This window comes from Amblyomma mixtum, chromosome 2, assembly GCF_055824585.1.
Source record: "Amblyomma mixtum isolate Tamu chromosome 2, ASM5582458v1, whole genome shotgun sequence".
Classification (NCBI taxonomy): Eukaryota; Metazoa; Arthropoda; class Arachnida; order Ixodida; family Ixodidae; genus Amblyomma; species Amblyomma mixtum.
Window position 1 is genome coordinate 247,993,015 of NC_143013.1, and position 16,923 is coordinate 248,009,937.

The 16,923-nt window shown below is 48.8% G+C and overlaps 1 protein-coding gene across 1 annotated transcript; it reads left to right on the plus strand.

Moving 5' to 3' along the window:
* Window positions 1-226: 226 nt before the first annotated feature.
* LOC149363374 (uncharacterized) lies at window positions 227-15,709 on the plus strand. The gene is made up of 3 exons (XM_089568496.1): window positions 227-265; window positions 584-1,352; window positions 14,772-15,709. The coding sequence occupies exons 1-3, from the start codon at window positions 227-229 to the stop codon at window positions 15,707-15,709; spliced, it is 1,746 nt and encodes a 581-aa protein (XP_089424622.1).
* The last annotated feature ends 1,214 nt before the right edge of the window (window positions 15,710-16,923 follow it).

The following is a 16,923-nucleotide window of genomic DNA, read 5'->3' on the forward strand; positions in this document are numbered from 1 at the left end:
AATGATAACTAAATACCTTTCAATGACGGTACTGAAGAGACGTCTGAAAGCAGACGCCTCTGATGTGCGTAGGTAAAAGGCTACGTAGTTCTGGAGGTGCAGTAGGGACCAGCGGTGAAGTCTGCCATGTAGATTGCAGCGACGTATAACCGAGTCTCTCTCAAGTGAAAGGAGGTTTTGGTGAATTCGTGGTGCTTTTTCGCGCAAACTTCACACGCTTATTCGTATGAGCTTCCACGCTCTGTCGGAGCCACCCGTGCCGCCCGTTAGCTAGCGCTGTGGCTACGCCGCGAAGAGGATGGCAATGAATGGTATCAGGAAAATGCGGCCCTCGAATCGTTCAATGTGCCTTCGCGTTTGTAGTGGCGCCAGCTTCTGACGGCAGCAATTGTCAGTCGCCGAATGGAACAGTTGCACTGCCTTCTGGGGAGCGCAGTTTCCCTATAGATAATACAACATAGCTTAAATACGCAACATAGTTAAACCCTACACTGTTAAAACATAACTGCCCCATACAGCCACAAACTTTTCGACTTAAGGAAGCTCTTAGCAATGAGTAAAACCTGAACAATATTTTTTGCAGATCCGTGCTTGCGTTCTCTTGGCTCTTGCCACCAGCGCCTTCGCTGGCTACACTGGCTACGGCCTTGGCTACGGTGGCCTCGGCTACGGCGGCCTCGGCTACGCCGGTCACGGCTACGGCCTTGGCTACGGTGGTTATGGCTACGGCCTTGGCTCCAGTGGTTTCGCTCCATCTGTGGCCACCGTCGCCCACGCCCCAGCTGTCGCCACTGTGGCCCATGCTGCCCCAGCTGTCGCCACCGTCGCCCACGCTGCCCCAGCCGTCGCTAGCTACGCCGTCGCTCCAGCTGTGACTCGCGTTGCCGCCTACCACGCCGCCCCAGCTGTGGCTACCTACGCTGCTGCCCCAGTTGTTGCCGCTGCTCCAGCCGTGACCAAGGTTGCCACCACCTACGCTGCCCCAGCCGTCGCCACCTATGCCGCTGCCCCAGCCGTCGCCACTGTCGCTCACGCTGCTCCAGTCGCTGCCTACGCTGCTGCCCCAGCTGTTGCCACCGTCGCCCATGCTGCTCCAGTCGCCACCTACGCCGCTGCCCCAGCTTTCGCTGCCGTCCACGCCGCCCCAGCTGTTGCCACCACCACCGTTGCCCACGCCGCCCCAGCTGTCGCTGCCTACCACGCCGCCCCAGTCTACGGCTACGGTGTTGGCACTCTCGGCTACGGTGCCGGTCACTACGGCTTCGGCCACGGTCTTCTCGGCTACGGCCTGAACTACGGCTATGGCCTCGGCTCTCCCTTCCACTACGGCGCTCTTCTCCGCAAGAAGAAGTGTAAGTATATCCAGTGTTTATTACGTTTTATTCGGGAAAGTAGTGTGCGAGATACCTAAAAGTAGTCGGTTTATTCGAGCTGTTGCGTTTTGCCCACAGAAGTGAAAACAAATGGAGCAGTTCAGGAATACAACTGAAACTTCTGTGACTTCTCAGTGATGATACCCTCGTAAGCAGAAAAAGAAAACATGTATCTCCCACCTTGAGTTGTTAGGTTCATAAATTAGTTCCGTCGTACAACATCTGCAATCTTGGCCGGGAATGAAGTGTACCTGACTTTTGTTTACAATATATGCTCTCGATGTCTGTCATGCTTAATGGTGGCTTTACCTTCGTTTTCAGAGGTTTCCCAGCTGCAAGTAGTCTGAATAACCACAACACAAGCCATGGCTGCCAATCCCCTTCATGCGAGTGCTTCGTGAGCGGCGCAGATGGAGAAATAAAATTAGGTTTTACGAACTACATTCCTCAGTTCCTACATTGACACTCGCATTGGACCTGCATTCTGAGAGTCAATTTTTCCACCTTTTCATCCTGGTAACCATCCTTCCTCTTGCATGGAGGTCGTCTGTTGGTGCAATTTATCGGTGTAAAAATCCATCGGCCCGAACTTATCGGTGTAAAAATCCATCGGTCAGTGCAGAGATTCTTCTGTATCGCAAGTTGGGGACAAGCGATCACAACGGCATGGCGCTCATAGCTTGTATAATGGCACCATTCCTTCAGGAAGGGCTAGTTTATACAATTTAACATCGGAAACAGTTTCAGACTATGAAAAGTGATGTATCGAAGGGTTCTGAGTCATTTCGACCCCCTGGAGTTTTTTAACATGTACTGCCATCGCACACTACATGTGTCGCTAGCGTTTCGCCTATTTCGAAATGCGACGTAGAACAAATGAAACACTGAGCCACGGCGACGGGCTTCGGTTCATCAGAACTTTGGCCATGTCAGCCGACGCTGTTTAGTACAATGTTATATCGGTGGAGGTCAGCACGCCGATCACTGAGCATGTTCCATACTTTTGGGGAGCTGCTGGGTTCATTGAATGTTTTCGCCTGTAACGAAACACAGCGAAAGAAATGAAAATCAAAAGAAGAACTGCCTGGTAATAATTTGCGACCATGAGAAAAATCAGAAGTCAAAAAGCGAAAACATAAAGAAGATGCGACAGTGTATGTAGCTTTGTTACTATTGATTTATTTTTCTCTTGCTGGAAAAGGAGCCAAGGATGTTAACTCAAATTATTCGCCACTATTTCTGCCTTTTCTCTGGCATGCAGGAAAAGAAAAGTGTAACGTGCTTAAAATATTGCTACGTGGCCCAGTGCGAGGAAGACGCAAGTAGAACCAGGGCTACTTGGCAGTAAGCCCCAAATTCAGCGCTAGCCCATGTTTTCCACGCCTTTACGGGACGGAAGCCAGTAAGCTAATGACGCATTATAGTGCGTGAACAGGAGTAGCCAATAATGTTTACAAAAAATGGTCTCGCAAGGGCAGGTGTCTTCCAATGGGCGAATGGAGTGGTAGCAAACACCAGGCAGAACGAAGCCATGCGACGGTTGTTTGCGCTTGCATGTGAGCATGCGGCCTCTTTGTTAGCGCGCAGAATCCGCGCTTTTGCGCCTCTGTTTCTCTTCGACGCGGGCCTTATTCGGTTTCTGGTGACGACAAGCGGAGAATTTGTATTACTTTTTTTTACTGCTGGGCTACGCTGCATTTCAGGGAGGTTAGAGTGGCCACGCATGCCGGTGCTTTGAATTGTGCAGTTCGTGATAGGGCGCGCACGCTTTGTTGCCTCCCGGCTGCTGCGGCGTGGTTGGTGGCACTCCTGCTGTTTTTTACAGTGGCAAGGTGAGATTGTCTCGTTTTTGCCAAACTGCGCTGCATGTCAAATAGTTTCACTAAGCACGCCGGCCGGCTTCGCCGGCGTCACGAACTGCGCAGGTAGCAAAGGCGTGTGGGCAGCTGCGACAATGTGGTTTTGCATCGACTCTTCCACGGGCACGTGGCATTTTTTACGGTTTTCACAATGGGAAGGCAAGAAAAAAATGCTTTTTTACAGTTTACGCGGCATTGCAAGCAGCTTAGACAGAGCACGCTGGTCCCGTCGGTCGCTGTCATTAATTACGCAGTTAGTTAATGCGCTCAATGGGGCGCCTGCCGTTTCGACACGGGTAGTTTTACTTCAACTTTTACAGTTAGGTGTTTTCGTTTTATGACCATCACCTTCTGATGCACAATTGGTTTTAGTTCATTTGTTGACGGTGGGGGGGGGGGGGGGGGGATTTTGGTAAACTTCAGAAAAGCGGGCAAACATGTCGGAGGCAAGTGTTTGGTGACAGCACGGGAGTGCGCTCTTCCGGACGGCCGGAGAGAAGACAACGCGTAGGACAAAAAGGAGCCACAACACGAACCTCTGCGCCAAAAATTACGTCGCCTGTAATATTGAATACACGCATTGCACCCCCACACTTCTTCTAGGTACACCCAGAAGGCATTCTCTGAACCTCCCGCTGGCAGCCTGTTGCGGTGTATAAATACTTTTTCACGAACAAAGCGCGTAGTCTGCTGTCCATCTAGCTTTTAGGGGACAGAAAATAATGCTAGTAATAAGAAGAATACATGTAAATTATTGGCAACGTCATCTTGTATTATTGTATGTGGTGCATCAAGGTTCCACATGCGAGGTTCACAAAAGTATGTTATCCGTGTTCGTAGTTTCGCCGCGTTCGTACGTCTCGCCTGTTCGCACAATTTTTGTGATGATGAGAATGATACCTGCCATTATAGTAATATTTCAGCGACAAGATCTGCTGTGAGTCGTGTTGTCATAACTGTAGAGGCACTGGGAACCCGCTAAAAACTCAGTGATGTGCCACATGGCTAAGTGAACTGTGCAATAAAAATGCACCAAACAACTGGTTAAATTCCATACTGCACAGGCAATGCACTCGGGTGAACGGCAAACCTATGAAAGATAGCATTGACATTGTAATTAATTGAGTTGTACTTTCTCGACAACCGGCTCAATACTTGAGGGGACACCTTAGTTGTGAGAAACGCATAACGACACTGATAACGACGTGATATTAGAGGAATCCCGACAGTTAAATATTATTTCTTAATAGTGCTAGCTTATTCGTCTAAAGCTGCCTGGAGAAGCCGGGCTTCGCCAAACTCTGAGCACCCTGCATAGCGCCCAAGCGCACCGCACAAAGCACGCAATCGAAAGTCCCAAAGAGGTAGACTACTAGGCAGCGCGTCCATGACATCTAGGCATACCAAGAAAGCAGCCATAGCCCTCGCCATCCGAGAGCATCCAAAAACAGTAATCCTACACTGTCCCACAGCATGTAACTATCACATCAATGGCAGGGTCGGTGAGGAGACCGGTTGTATAATCGAGATCAAAAACTTGGAAACAGGGTTTTTAGTACGGACACCTGGCCGCCACTGTACGCAGAGAAACAGACTTTCCCACGTCCTCGCTGGCAAATTACTGGACCAGGCACCATCGGAGAAGTATCATCACCGTGATGTGTCCCCTTACATTTTCGCTGAATTCGTGCAGAACTACAGGCTCCAAAGATAAGAATTTCCCATACTCAAGACAAAAAATTAAGCAAGGACGAAGAAATAAACTTAAGAACAGTAACACGTTCTGCTGGGCGAGTTGGTTCATCTTGGTAATGTAAAACCTTTAGCGCAAGTAGTAGTAGCAGTAAAAACATTTATTTTTTTTTTCAAAAGGAAGAGTTAGGGAGTAGGGGGATAGGGATAGATAGATGTGGAGCTACAGTGGTCGGTCTTCCCTAGTCCAGGATACCGTTGGCCTCCGCCGCTGCCTTGGCCCTCGTCACCAGCATAAGCTGAGTGCTCGGGTCGGAGTCAGCCAGGAGGGCCTCCCACTGCTCTAGACTAGGGCTATTTACCTTTGGTAGTAAAGGGCTTTTTTCGCAGCCCCAGGTGGCGTGGTACGTTGTGGCGTAGCCCCCACACCACACGCACTCTTTCGCGTATCTGTTCGGCCACATTTTGTGATACATGGCTCTGCTTGGGTGGGTGTCTGTTTGTAGTCGTCTGAGCGTGGTGGCCTGCTCCCTGTCGAGGATATCCGCCGGAGCCGAGTACTTCTTGCGCGCTCCCAACAACGCCTTCGTTGCCTCCCCGTAAGATTCTGGCGTGCTGAAGGGTTCCACCGGCAAACCCGCCCTCCGGTTCGTGAACCCTCGGACAACGGTGTCTGCCATGAGATTTCCCTCAACCCCAGTGTCAGGGACCCAAATGATGGTGTGTTGAATGTTTGTGTTGTTTGATCCATGTCTGTGTTGTTTTTGTTCGAAGAGGATACTCGCGGCTTTTCGGCCGATACTTCCATCTCTGTACGCCCTTGCTGCAGCCTGAGAATCTGTGGCTATCCAGTAACTCAGTCCCTGCCGATTGGCTTCAGTCAGGGCTAGAGCTATGGCGATCTCTTCCGCTGCTTGTGTTGTCCTTGTGCGCACTGATGCACCAGTAACTATATTCCCATTGGCGTTCACTACTGCTACCGCCCTAGCGTTTTCCTTCGTTCTGTACTTGGACGCGTCAACATACAGAACCATCTGTTTCTTCTTTAGGAACCTGTCCAACTCCAATGATCTCGCCGCCCGTCTTCCTTCGTGGTTCTTCGGGTCCATGTTTCTGGGCACTGGTTTAACCAAGAAAGTGCTCCTAATTTGGCTGTCAATGTCTGTCTTGTCTTCGCCCTCGTCTTCTGCCGGGTATCCTAGCTTGATCAGTAGTGCGCGGCCAGCGGCTGTTCTTTTAAGTCTTTTCATTTGAAATCTGAGCATGGTTTCGCTGTGCTGCGCGCTGCGCGCGGCAGCAGAAGCCGAACGCCGTTCTTCAAAGAGGGAGACTTTCCGGGGCTAGCAGACGCGAGAACCACCGACCACGATGGCGACAACGCCTGGGTTCGAGGGAACGCTCACGGCGCTTCCACATCTAAACAGAAGACCAAGCAGTCCAAGAAGGTGAGTCAGTCTAGGAGCGAGTCTCCAGTCTATCCCACTGCTCTAGACTATTCGATACAGGCTAGATTCGAAGCTCTAGAAAAAACAAACAGGGAACTTAGAGAGGAAAATGAACGACTAAAAAGGAGGCTCTCGTTTATAGAACAGCGACAACAAAGAGAAGAAAATGATACAAACCGAGGAAAAGTACACGGAGTACAATCGCCCACGACGAAAACAAGCACGCAAGGGCCAGCAGCCGTACAACCGCAAGTAAGGGAAGAAATAGATGCTACTATACCACTGCACCAAATACAGGAGCAACAGAAAACAGTCTTGGCGACGCTGGAACAAATCATGAGCAGACTGAACGCAACCGATCAGAGATTGGCAGAACTGTTCAGGAGACAAAACAAGAGAGCACCGGAACAGGTCGACCTAAACGAAAGCGCGAAGATCTTCGCGGCGCAGCAGTAGTGTCACATCATGGCTAACGCAGAAGAAAAATTTACAATATGGCAATGGAACTGTAGAGGATTTCGAAAAAAAACCGATTTCAACATACATGTAATGCAGCATAAACACCCTCCCACTGTAATAGCGCTGCAAGAAACTAACACTTCGCCGAAGATAGTCGGATACGACACCATAGTAGATGAAAGATTTAAAAAAGTGGCCATTTTATGTCAGAAGGGGGTCACTACGCACAAGCACACGACACCAGAAGAAGATATAGAACACCTTTTAATAGAGGTAATACCTAAGAAGCGCGGGGAGAAGAGCCTATTCGTACTTAACATATATTCACCACCTCGCAAGAAGAGACATGACTTCAGAGAAATCATTAGAGCGGTGATCGGCCTGGTAAAACAAAACCACCTTGTGATTGTAGGAGATTTCAATGCTCCGCACAAAGAGTGGGGCTACAAGATGAATACAAAGAAAGGAAAAACCATCCTAGATGGAGTGGACACGCACGGGCTGGAAATCGTTACCGATAGCAGATACCCTACTAGGGTCGGAAACAGCGTTTCAAGAGACACTAGCCCTGATTTGACCATCATAGGAAATATCCTAGACTACGAATGGTCTAACACCGGGGAGCAGTTCGGAAGTGACCACTACGTAATTCAAACGCAAATTAAACTTACAAGGTTCAGCACAATCCAGAGAAAGACAAAAATCACAGATTGGAAAAAATTCCGTGAACAGTAGGAGAATGAAGCCGGACGAACTGCGATAACGGACATCGAAAAGTGGACCAAACGACTACGGGAGGTCCACAGAGACAATACTACAGAGCTAGAGGTCACCGATGAATTTCCACGTGCGGATAAACGATTGCTACATCTTTGGGAGGCTCGTAGGGGACTGACGAAAAGATGGAAGAAACAAAAACATAACAGGAAATTGAGACTCAGAATAGCTCAGATCAATAAGGAGATAGAAGACCACACTGCAAACTTACTTAGAGATAATTGGCACCAAATTTGCAATGAACTAAACGGCAACTTGGGTAGCGCTAAGACATGGGCGCTGCTCAGGCACCTCATAGACCCGACAAAATCGAAAAGAGAAAACAGCAAAACGATAGAACGTATCACGCACAATTTTCAGGGAACGGACGCCCAGATTACAGATTTTCTTTGGTCCAGGTACGTCGGAAGCACGCAAGTGCCACCCTGCACCATGGTATATTCAGGGACAAGGAACTCGAAGCTGGATGAACCGATAAAAGACTACGAAGTATACGCGGCTGCCAGGTCATTCACAAGGAACACAACACCGGGAAAAGATCAAGTAACAAATGCAATGATCAGAAACCTCAGTGATGACCAATTCGAAAGCCTGACTGGACTAATCAACGAGCACTGGGAAAGGGGCACGGTCCCGGCGGAGTGGAAACACGCTGAGATTATCGTGATACCTAAACCAGGGAAAACACCCAGTTTGGAGAACCTTAGGCCCATTTCACTAACTTCATGCCTCGGTAAACTATACGAGAAAGTGGTCAAGACTAGACTGAGCATTTACATGGAGGACAACGGTCTGTTTCCGGATACCATGTTCGGGTTCAGAACGGGGCTCTCCACGCAAGACGTGATGCTCCAGTTAAGAGACACGGTACTAAAACAAATATCGGGCACTCGAGAAGGCGTAATCTTGGCCGTAGACCTCAAGGGGGCCTTCGACAACATCGGCCACAATGCCATTCTCACAGAACTCTCGGCAACAAACTGTGGGGAAAGGATCTTCGCATACGTAAAGGCCTTCCTGTCTAACAGAACAGCAACGATCGGCATCAACAACATTAGGTCACAAAAGAAGACGACGCCAAACAGAGGGACGCCACAAGGATCCATCATCTCACCTTTGCTCTTTAACATAGCAATGATTGGATTAACTAGGAGACTGAAAAACATCAAAGATGTAGAACATTCAGTTTATGCGGACGACATCACAGTGTGGACGACAAAAGGATCGACGGGAAACAAGCAAGAAATACTGCAAAGAGCGGCGGATGAGATCGGTCAATTTGCTTTATTTAGCGGGATGCAGTGCTCCCCAGAAAAATCAGAATTTATTAGACTTCACAAAAATAAAGAGGACAGGGGAACGATAGAATTAGAGATATATGGACAACCCGTAAGAAGGACAAATAAGCTTCGCATCTTGGGAATGTGGCTGCAGGAGAAAGGCAAACGGGACCATACCATCCAGCTCTTGGAACACTCTACGAAACAGATATGCAGGATGTTAAGCCGGATTACGAACAAGAGAAAAGGGGTGAAGGAGCGAGATGCGTTACGGATCACTTCTGCGCTCATCATACCGAGGATGACGTACGCGCTTCCGTACCTACAACCTAACAAAGGGGAAAAGAACAAAATGGAAACATGCATCAGAAGGGCGTATAAGCAAGCCTTAGGCGTCATGACCTGCGCCTCGTTTAGCGCAAAACGACTAAGAAAGGACGAGGACAGAGCACAGACACAAATGAGCGCTTCTCTCAACTAAATTTATTGCCAGAAGAAACAGTCATTTTATACACTGGTTCCAGTACAGAATCTGCTCACATTTCGAAGACTGCGTACATGCGCACATGCCAGGCGACGCTGTCGATCACACATCTTGTAATACAATCCTATCTAAAAACCTGTACTCGGTGAAGTTGTACTCTAACGAGTGCAGGTTTTTAGATAGGATTGTCTTACAAGATGTGTGACCGACAGCGTCGCCTGGCGTGTGCGCATGTACGCAGTCTTCGAAATGTGAGCAGATTCTGTACTGGAACCAGTGTATAAAATGACTGTTTCTTCTGGCAATAAATTTAGTTGAGAGTAGCGCTCCTTTGTGTCTGTGCTCTGACCCCGTCCTTTCTTAGTGGTTTTGCGCTAAAAGCTTTTACATTACCAAACTTAAGAACGATGCACACAAACACCTTCACTACTCCTACTCGCTACACATACGGCATCCAAATATACACATGCCGGTATGTCGGAACTGTGGAGAAATTTAGGACGTCTACCACATGCTACTAGCATTCAGTCATATCCCTCATCTGTTTCACAAGCCCTAACCAGTAGAAGGCTGCGCAATGCTCAGGCAGGCTCTGAGGGCCAGAAATGGCTCGTGAACAGGAGCGCAATAGTAGTTTCGGCCAATGGAATTCTGAATTATGGACTCCAGCCACGGGGTTCATGCTCAATGCGGTGAGTAAACATTTGAAGAAAAACTGACTCAAAGGGCAGAAATAATCGGGGGCACACGGCACGCGTGCACCCGAGGCACTTATTTCCCATCGTCGTCAAGCGTATTAACTCTTGCGCGTCCGACAGGTCGCACAAAAGCCGACTCGCTCTAAATTATGGCGTTGAGGGCAGAGAAAGAGGTAGCGCTGGATGCGGGAGAGGTGTACTCCATCACGCTGAGCTTGAAGCCAGGTGGTCTACGGGGTGGCCGGCGCGATCTCGTAGGTGACTGCGGTGACCTGTACCAAGCGCATGGTAAGGGCGAACATCTCGGGACAGAAGAATTTTGGAGAGCCCCCGTGGCTGGATGGTAACCAAAGCAAGACGAGGGAGGCAGGGGAGAGACATTGTGGTGACGGTGGTTGTAGGATTCTTGCTGGGAGACCTGCGAAGCTAGTAGCCGGGAGCTTTCTCGGGGGCAGGCAGGATCGGCACGGTCATTTGCGCCGTGTGTGCATTTGGAAAACGCAGCAGCCAGATGAGAAGGCAGCGTGTACAGAGGTGATTGCGGCCCGCGGGAGCAGAAAATGTTTAAAGTGAGGAACGGAGAGTATCATGGTGTACGCGTATCTAACATAAGGGAGAGGTGACATCCTATTCGCGTGGATCCGGTGGAACTTATAGGCGCGAACAGAATAATTCGAAGCGCAGGATAAGAGGGCTGCTCTCCTGCGGATCGCGCCTGCGTAAAATACGTGCATGGTCTGGGCGTGAGCGGCCTCCCTAACGAGAGAGCTTCGTTCCCTAGTACACGCAGTGTAGCGCCTCACTGCTCCCTATTAGCGAACTCTAATAAACTAAGGGCCTTCTCATCGCTGCGCATAGAGGTCAGGGTTAACAGCCGTTGTATATGTGACTCGGCTTCTTTTTGGATCGAGCCATCTTTTGGCGCGTGCGGCTTGCGGCGAGTTCGACGCCCTTATTTGCTGCGGTGGCACGCAAAAGCCCTGGTTCGCCTGCTGCATGCGAGCTCCGCGGTGGGGCTAAACATCATACTCAAAGTCTTTTTCTTTTCTTTTTCTGTGCAGTTATATTGCAGGTTAATACTTCTTTCTGCGCCGCAGATGAAAAGTTTTTGTCTTAAATATAACGAGCACCAATACCGCGAGCCGCAGAATGGTACAGAAGTGGTGCACAGAAATAAATGAGGTCGCATGTTTTTCTCTGCCACTTCTCGCGCATGAGATTCTGGACATTCGACCGCGCGTTAAGCATGAATTCAGGAGGTCAAAGTATTGCCGAGTTTCGCTAACGTCTCTATGATGATCAATTACATTGGTGATCTCTGTGGTCACTATGATGATCACTTACAGAGAATGCCCCAATTCCGTGTCTTGCTGCACAGCGTGACTTAGATGGCAGATCGTCCGCCGCGTCTGCGGAATCCCTTCTAGGCGCGGGACCCTGTACCACTCTGCATGTGCTGTGCCTGAAAACGTGGGCGGATGATCGAGGTGGATATCAAGCTAACGTGCGAATTTGATGACACCGCATGTCAGTTTCGTTCCCGCCTCGGTACTTCTCTGATGTTCGTTTCGTTTCGTGTCCGAGCCATGGGTACACAGGTCTTTTAGTGTATTAATGCTTCGAGATTCATTTCCAGATGAACATGCAGACTGGAGAATTAACCAAATGAGGAGTTAGTGTTTAGACTACTATCATATTCTCAAAATACCGAAAACGAAAAATCATGCTGTACATTCTCCTGCAGACTCATTTCCAACAAGTTACATATATAACTATGGAGACACCTTGGAATTAAAGCCTATTTAGGACACGCTATTCGAACGGTTCTAGCGATTCTATAATGGAAGCTGTCGTATCAGAGACGATGAACACAGCGGACGACCTCCGTTGTCAACATATGATTTAAACTTTGCTCCCACTAAGAAGTTCTTGAGAGACGTGCAACAGAAAACTTGCAAAGTCTTATGGGTACATTCAATTTTTTAATGCTTTAAAATGTGAAATCTGGAACTGCGTCCTTCATAGCCTGAGTGAGGTTTGGTTTAGTTTATGGGGTTTAACGTCCCAAAGCGACTAAGGCTATGAGAGACGCCGTAGTGCAGGGCTCCGGAAATTTCGACCACCTGGGGTTCTTTAACGTGCACTGACATCGCACAGTACACGGGCCTCTAGAATTTCTTCTCTAAAGAAATTCAACCACCGCGGCCGGGATTTAACCCGCCTCTTTCGGGTCAGCAGCCGAGCACCATAACCACTGAGCCACCGCGGCGCAATAGCCTGAGTCATTTTGAGACGTTAAACCCATATAAATCAACCAATCTGGAACATGCAAAGCGAAAACAAATAAAGAATGCTCCGCTCTCCTTTTCTCGGTACTTCAGATCAAAAGTAACAGCAGGCCGAGTGAAGTTTTTCCACAGATTTCGGGGATTCTATTTTAGATTTGGGGGCCATGGAAAGCCGCCAAGTTTCAATCGAACTGTTACTGGCGATAAATCGTGGTGTCAGAAGATGGGCCAGTATACAAGCCACAAATGATTATCCAGAGGAAGAAAGTAGACCGACTTTGGACCAAGGCACCAGTTTCGAGTCGTTAGTGATGATAATAATTGTCACGTTGCTTTAACCAAGAGAAGATTTTGCCTGCTTTGTCGTTTAGTCACGACGAAAGTAATATCAGCGTCTATGGGGAGTCTTATCCGAGCCCGCATCTGAAAATATGAAAAATACCAATCGCTCAATGAACGAATGCAGTTTTGCATGCTAACACCGTGCTTGCCAATTCAACAACAAAAATGTTCCCCGGCCTTCCTCCGAACATCCGCAGTCAAATAGCTAAACCGTCAAATATTACTACAATGTTACTAAAGAGGCCGCACGAAAACAAAATTGCCAATATTGCTCAAGCGGCCGCACGAAAACGAGTTTATTGCCGCCATGAAAAAAGAAAACTTACTGCACAGTCGCGTCAGTATTCAAATTATTCCATGAAAAACACTGCGAAATCGGAAACGCATACTTCGAGAAATGATTAATGAACCCAATTGATTTTCTCTGCAATTGTAGCTTATCCTTATTTAAGTCATCCACGAGTGTCTGCGGAAAATTCTGACCTCCGCTGTTCATCGAGCTAAAACACCGAGTACAGAAAACTAGCAGAAAAATTACAAAAATAAATTCATAAAACAAGAAATACACCTGGTGGGCAATTTAAATGACCAATTATGACAGCATTCAATCATAAAGTAATGACCGTAAGAGCGTAAAGAATTTCGCAGTCGATTTGCATGGTTAGGCGAAATCCGAATTAGGTGCGTTAGTGTTGTGTGGGCAGTTTTCCATTTTTTCTTCAACCTGCAACCTAGGTAACGGGAACTTGTGGCGTCATCAGAACCTGCCATATACATACATACGCACACAAACCTGGGCTGGTGAGCAGCCTGGCGCAAAACAAGCTTGAGGCAAACAAAAACACACAACTGCTACACGCTGGCATGGACCACTCTAAGCGCTAACGCACTGAAATCAAAATCAATGCGAGCGTACTAGCGGCAAGAAGCAAATATATCAACGGTTAGTCTTCAAAATCGTAAAGTAAGTCAGTGAGACTGAATGCAGTCAGCGCCATCAATACCGATGGAGCGCTTCGACTAGGAGTTAGGAATTGACATATCCTTCTTCCTCTAAATTGCTTAGTCTTCAAGGTTAGTTCGAGGTACTCCGTTACACAACACAGTGGGTATGGCCTCTCATCAGGGCGCGACGACCGTGTGGCGAGGTGTGCGGAATAACAAAATCCCAGAATTTCAAGTTTTTTTTTTTCAGCTGTAGTTTCCTGCAGCCGCTCACGTGCGCATGGAACGACAACGCACCTTTCTGTATAAAAGGGCCCCAGAGCTGAGCTCAGTCAGCAGTCGGCTCAACAGCAGCTCAAAGTCACAATGGTAAGCAACTGAAGCCTTGTTTTGTTTGCTAACAAAAATAGGTCTGGATTCTGATAGTCGGCTAAGCTGGTAACTCTAGCACTTAGCTATAATAGCCCTCCACTCATATACAAAGCTACCCCCGCAGAAGTCACTGCAGAGGCCCGTAATATCTTCTGATTATTCAGAACTCTGTCTCCCTAAAAATGATACCTAAATACCTTTCAATGATGGTACTAAAAAGACGTCTGAAAGCAGACGCCTCTAATGTGCGTAGGTAAAAGGCTACGTAGTTCTGGAGGTGCAGTAGGTAACCAGCGGTGAAGTCTACCACGTAGATTGCAACGGCGTATAACCGAGTCTCTCTCAAGTGAAAGGAGGTTTTGGTGAATTCGTGGTGCTTTTTCGCGCAATCTTCACACGCGTATTCGTATGAGCTTCCACGCTCTTTCGGAGCCACTCGTGCCGGCCGTTAGCTACCCCTGTGGCTACGCCGCGAAGAGGACGGCAATGAATGGTATAAGCAAAATGCGGCGCTCGAATCGTTCAATGTGCCTTCGCGTTTGAGGTGGCGCAAGCTTCTGACGGCAGCAATTGTCAGTCGCCGAATGGGACAGTTTCACTGCCTTCTGTGGAGCGCAGTTTTCCTATAGATAATACAACATAGCTTAAATACGCAACATAGTTAAACCCTACATTGTTAAAACGTAACTGCCCATACAGCCACAAATGTGTCGACTTAAGGAGGCTCTTAGCAATGAGTAAAACCTGAACAATATTTTTTTGCAGATCCGTGCTTGCGTTCTCTTGGCTCTTGCCACCAGCGCCTTCGCTGGCTACACTGGCTACGGCCTTGGCTACGGTGGCCTCGGCTACGGTGGCCTCGGCTACGGTGGCCTCGGCTACGGTGGCCTCGGCTACGGTGGCCTCGGCTACGCCGGTCTCGGCTATGGCCTTGGCTACGGTGGTTATGGCTACGGCCTTGGCTACAGTGGCTTCGCTCCATCTGTGGCCACCGTCGCCCACGCCCCAGCTGTCGCCACTGTGGCCCATGCTGCCCCAGCTGTCGCCACCGTCGCCCACGCTGCCCCAGCCGTCGCTAGCTACGCCGTCGCTCCAGCTGTGACTCGCGTTGCCGCCTACCACGCTGCCCCAGCCGTGGCTACCTACGCTGCTGCTCCAGCCGTGACCAAGGTTGCCACCACCTACGCTGCCCCAGCCGTGGCCACCTACGCTGCTGCCCCAGCTGTGACCCGCGTTGCCGCCTACCACGCTGCCCCAGCTGTCGCTACCTACGCTGCTGCCCCAGCTGTTGCCACCGTCGCTCACGCCGCTCCAGTCGCCACCTACGCCGCTGCTCCAGTCGCCACCTACGCTGCTGCCCCAGCTGTTGCCACCACCACCGTCCACCACGCCCCAGCTGTGGCCACCGTTGCCCACGCTGCCCCAGCTGTCGCTGCCTACCACGCCGCCCCAGTGTACGGCTACGGCGTTGGCACTCTCGGCTACGGTGCCGGCCACTACGGCTTCGGCCACGGTCTCCTCGGCTACGGCCTGAACTACGGCTATGGCCTCGGCTCTCCATTCCACTATGGTGCCCTTCTCCGCAAGAGGAAGTGTGAGTACATTCGTATTTATTACGCGGCGTTTTTAACGCTGCTTCCCAAAATGGCTCAATGTCTTCAGCGTGTTAGAAGCAGTGTTCTTCCGCATGTCTAAATTCTAAATGGATAGAAAATGAAGTATTTCATGCCGATTTTTGCCCGCTCTGGGTTAAGCGCCTCGTAACCCGAGACCATGTATGGTTCGCTTAGTGTCTTTATATACGTGTACATTATTAAAAACTGCCGACATTTGTACTTAAGGCTAGCGGTTGAGGGATCCACAGATTTGTATCGTGGAAGTGTTAGGGATGTTTGTGATCCTAATGTGTTTGTTTTTATTTTGCTCGTTTTTCAGAGGTTTTCCATCTACAGCTCGTTGGAATCGAGCAAACAGAAGTCGTGGCTGCCCATCTCTCTTCTTTGTGGACATCGTGCCCATCGCTGAGGGAGAAATAAAGCTTGCTCACACAACAGTACTTTCCTTGGATCAAGGTTGTCACTCTAATTGCATCTGCGTTCACATAATTATTTTTCCAAACTTAGTTTTTTGATATCCCTCCGTCCTGATGCTCCTCGTGTATTTTGCGAAAAAACCTTCTCCCTAGGCCGCATTAAAGGTCGATAAATTTGTTTGGTTGTTAATTGCATTGCATCCGTCCGAAATTATGGCTTGCCGGTTGGGTCACGGCTTCGTTCTTTAAGGCAGTTCACACCGCGATGTCAGTCACTGCGTCACCTGCGTTCCTTCACGGCATTTCTTTGTTTTTACGTTTTCACAAATTACGCTCGACAGCCACAAGGCAGGATGAATCACGCAATCAGAATTACGTTGCCAGATCGAAACACCGTGATAAACAGAAAAGAAATACATTGTTATCCAAAATTAAAACCAATACTGAGGTCAAATCTTTAGAAGAATCTCCAAAGGTGGAGTCGGTTTATATAAGGGGTAGTTCCCACTTGAGCTATTCTTCAATTCCTTCTCGTCTTACGGTAAGCTTACCGTACAGGTTACCTCACTTGGTACAGCCACTGCTCCGGTGAACCGGAGGCTCCTGATTCGAGCCCCGGGACAGAGAGAATGTTTCTTACGCTATGAAGCTTCGGAGAAAGCTGTATATTTTTCCTCTGCAGCCGTGTGACTGCGCTTGCGTGGGTGTCAATGAGCAATTACACCCTTATTAAAAGAAATACGACTGCCACTGTAACTTCAATATTATTGTTTTATTCTTCCCGAGCAAAACATATTTTATTAGGTTGTCATCAATGCTAGCTTTTGCGCAGATATGAGAGCAACGACTGAAGGAGCGTACAAATGGAAGCTATATC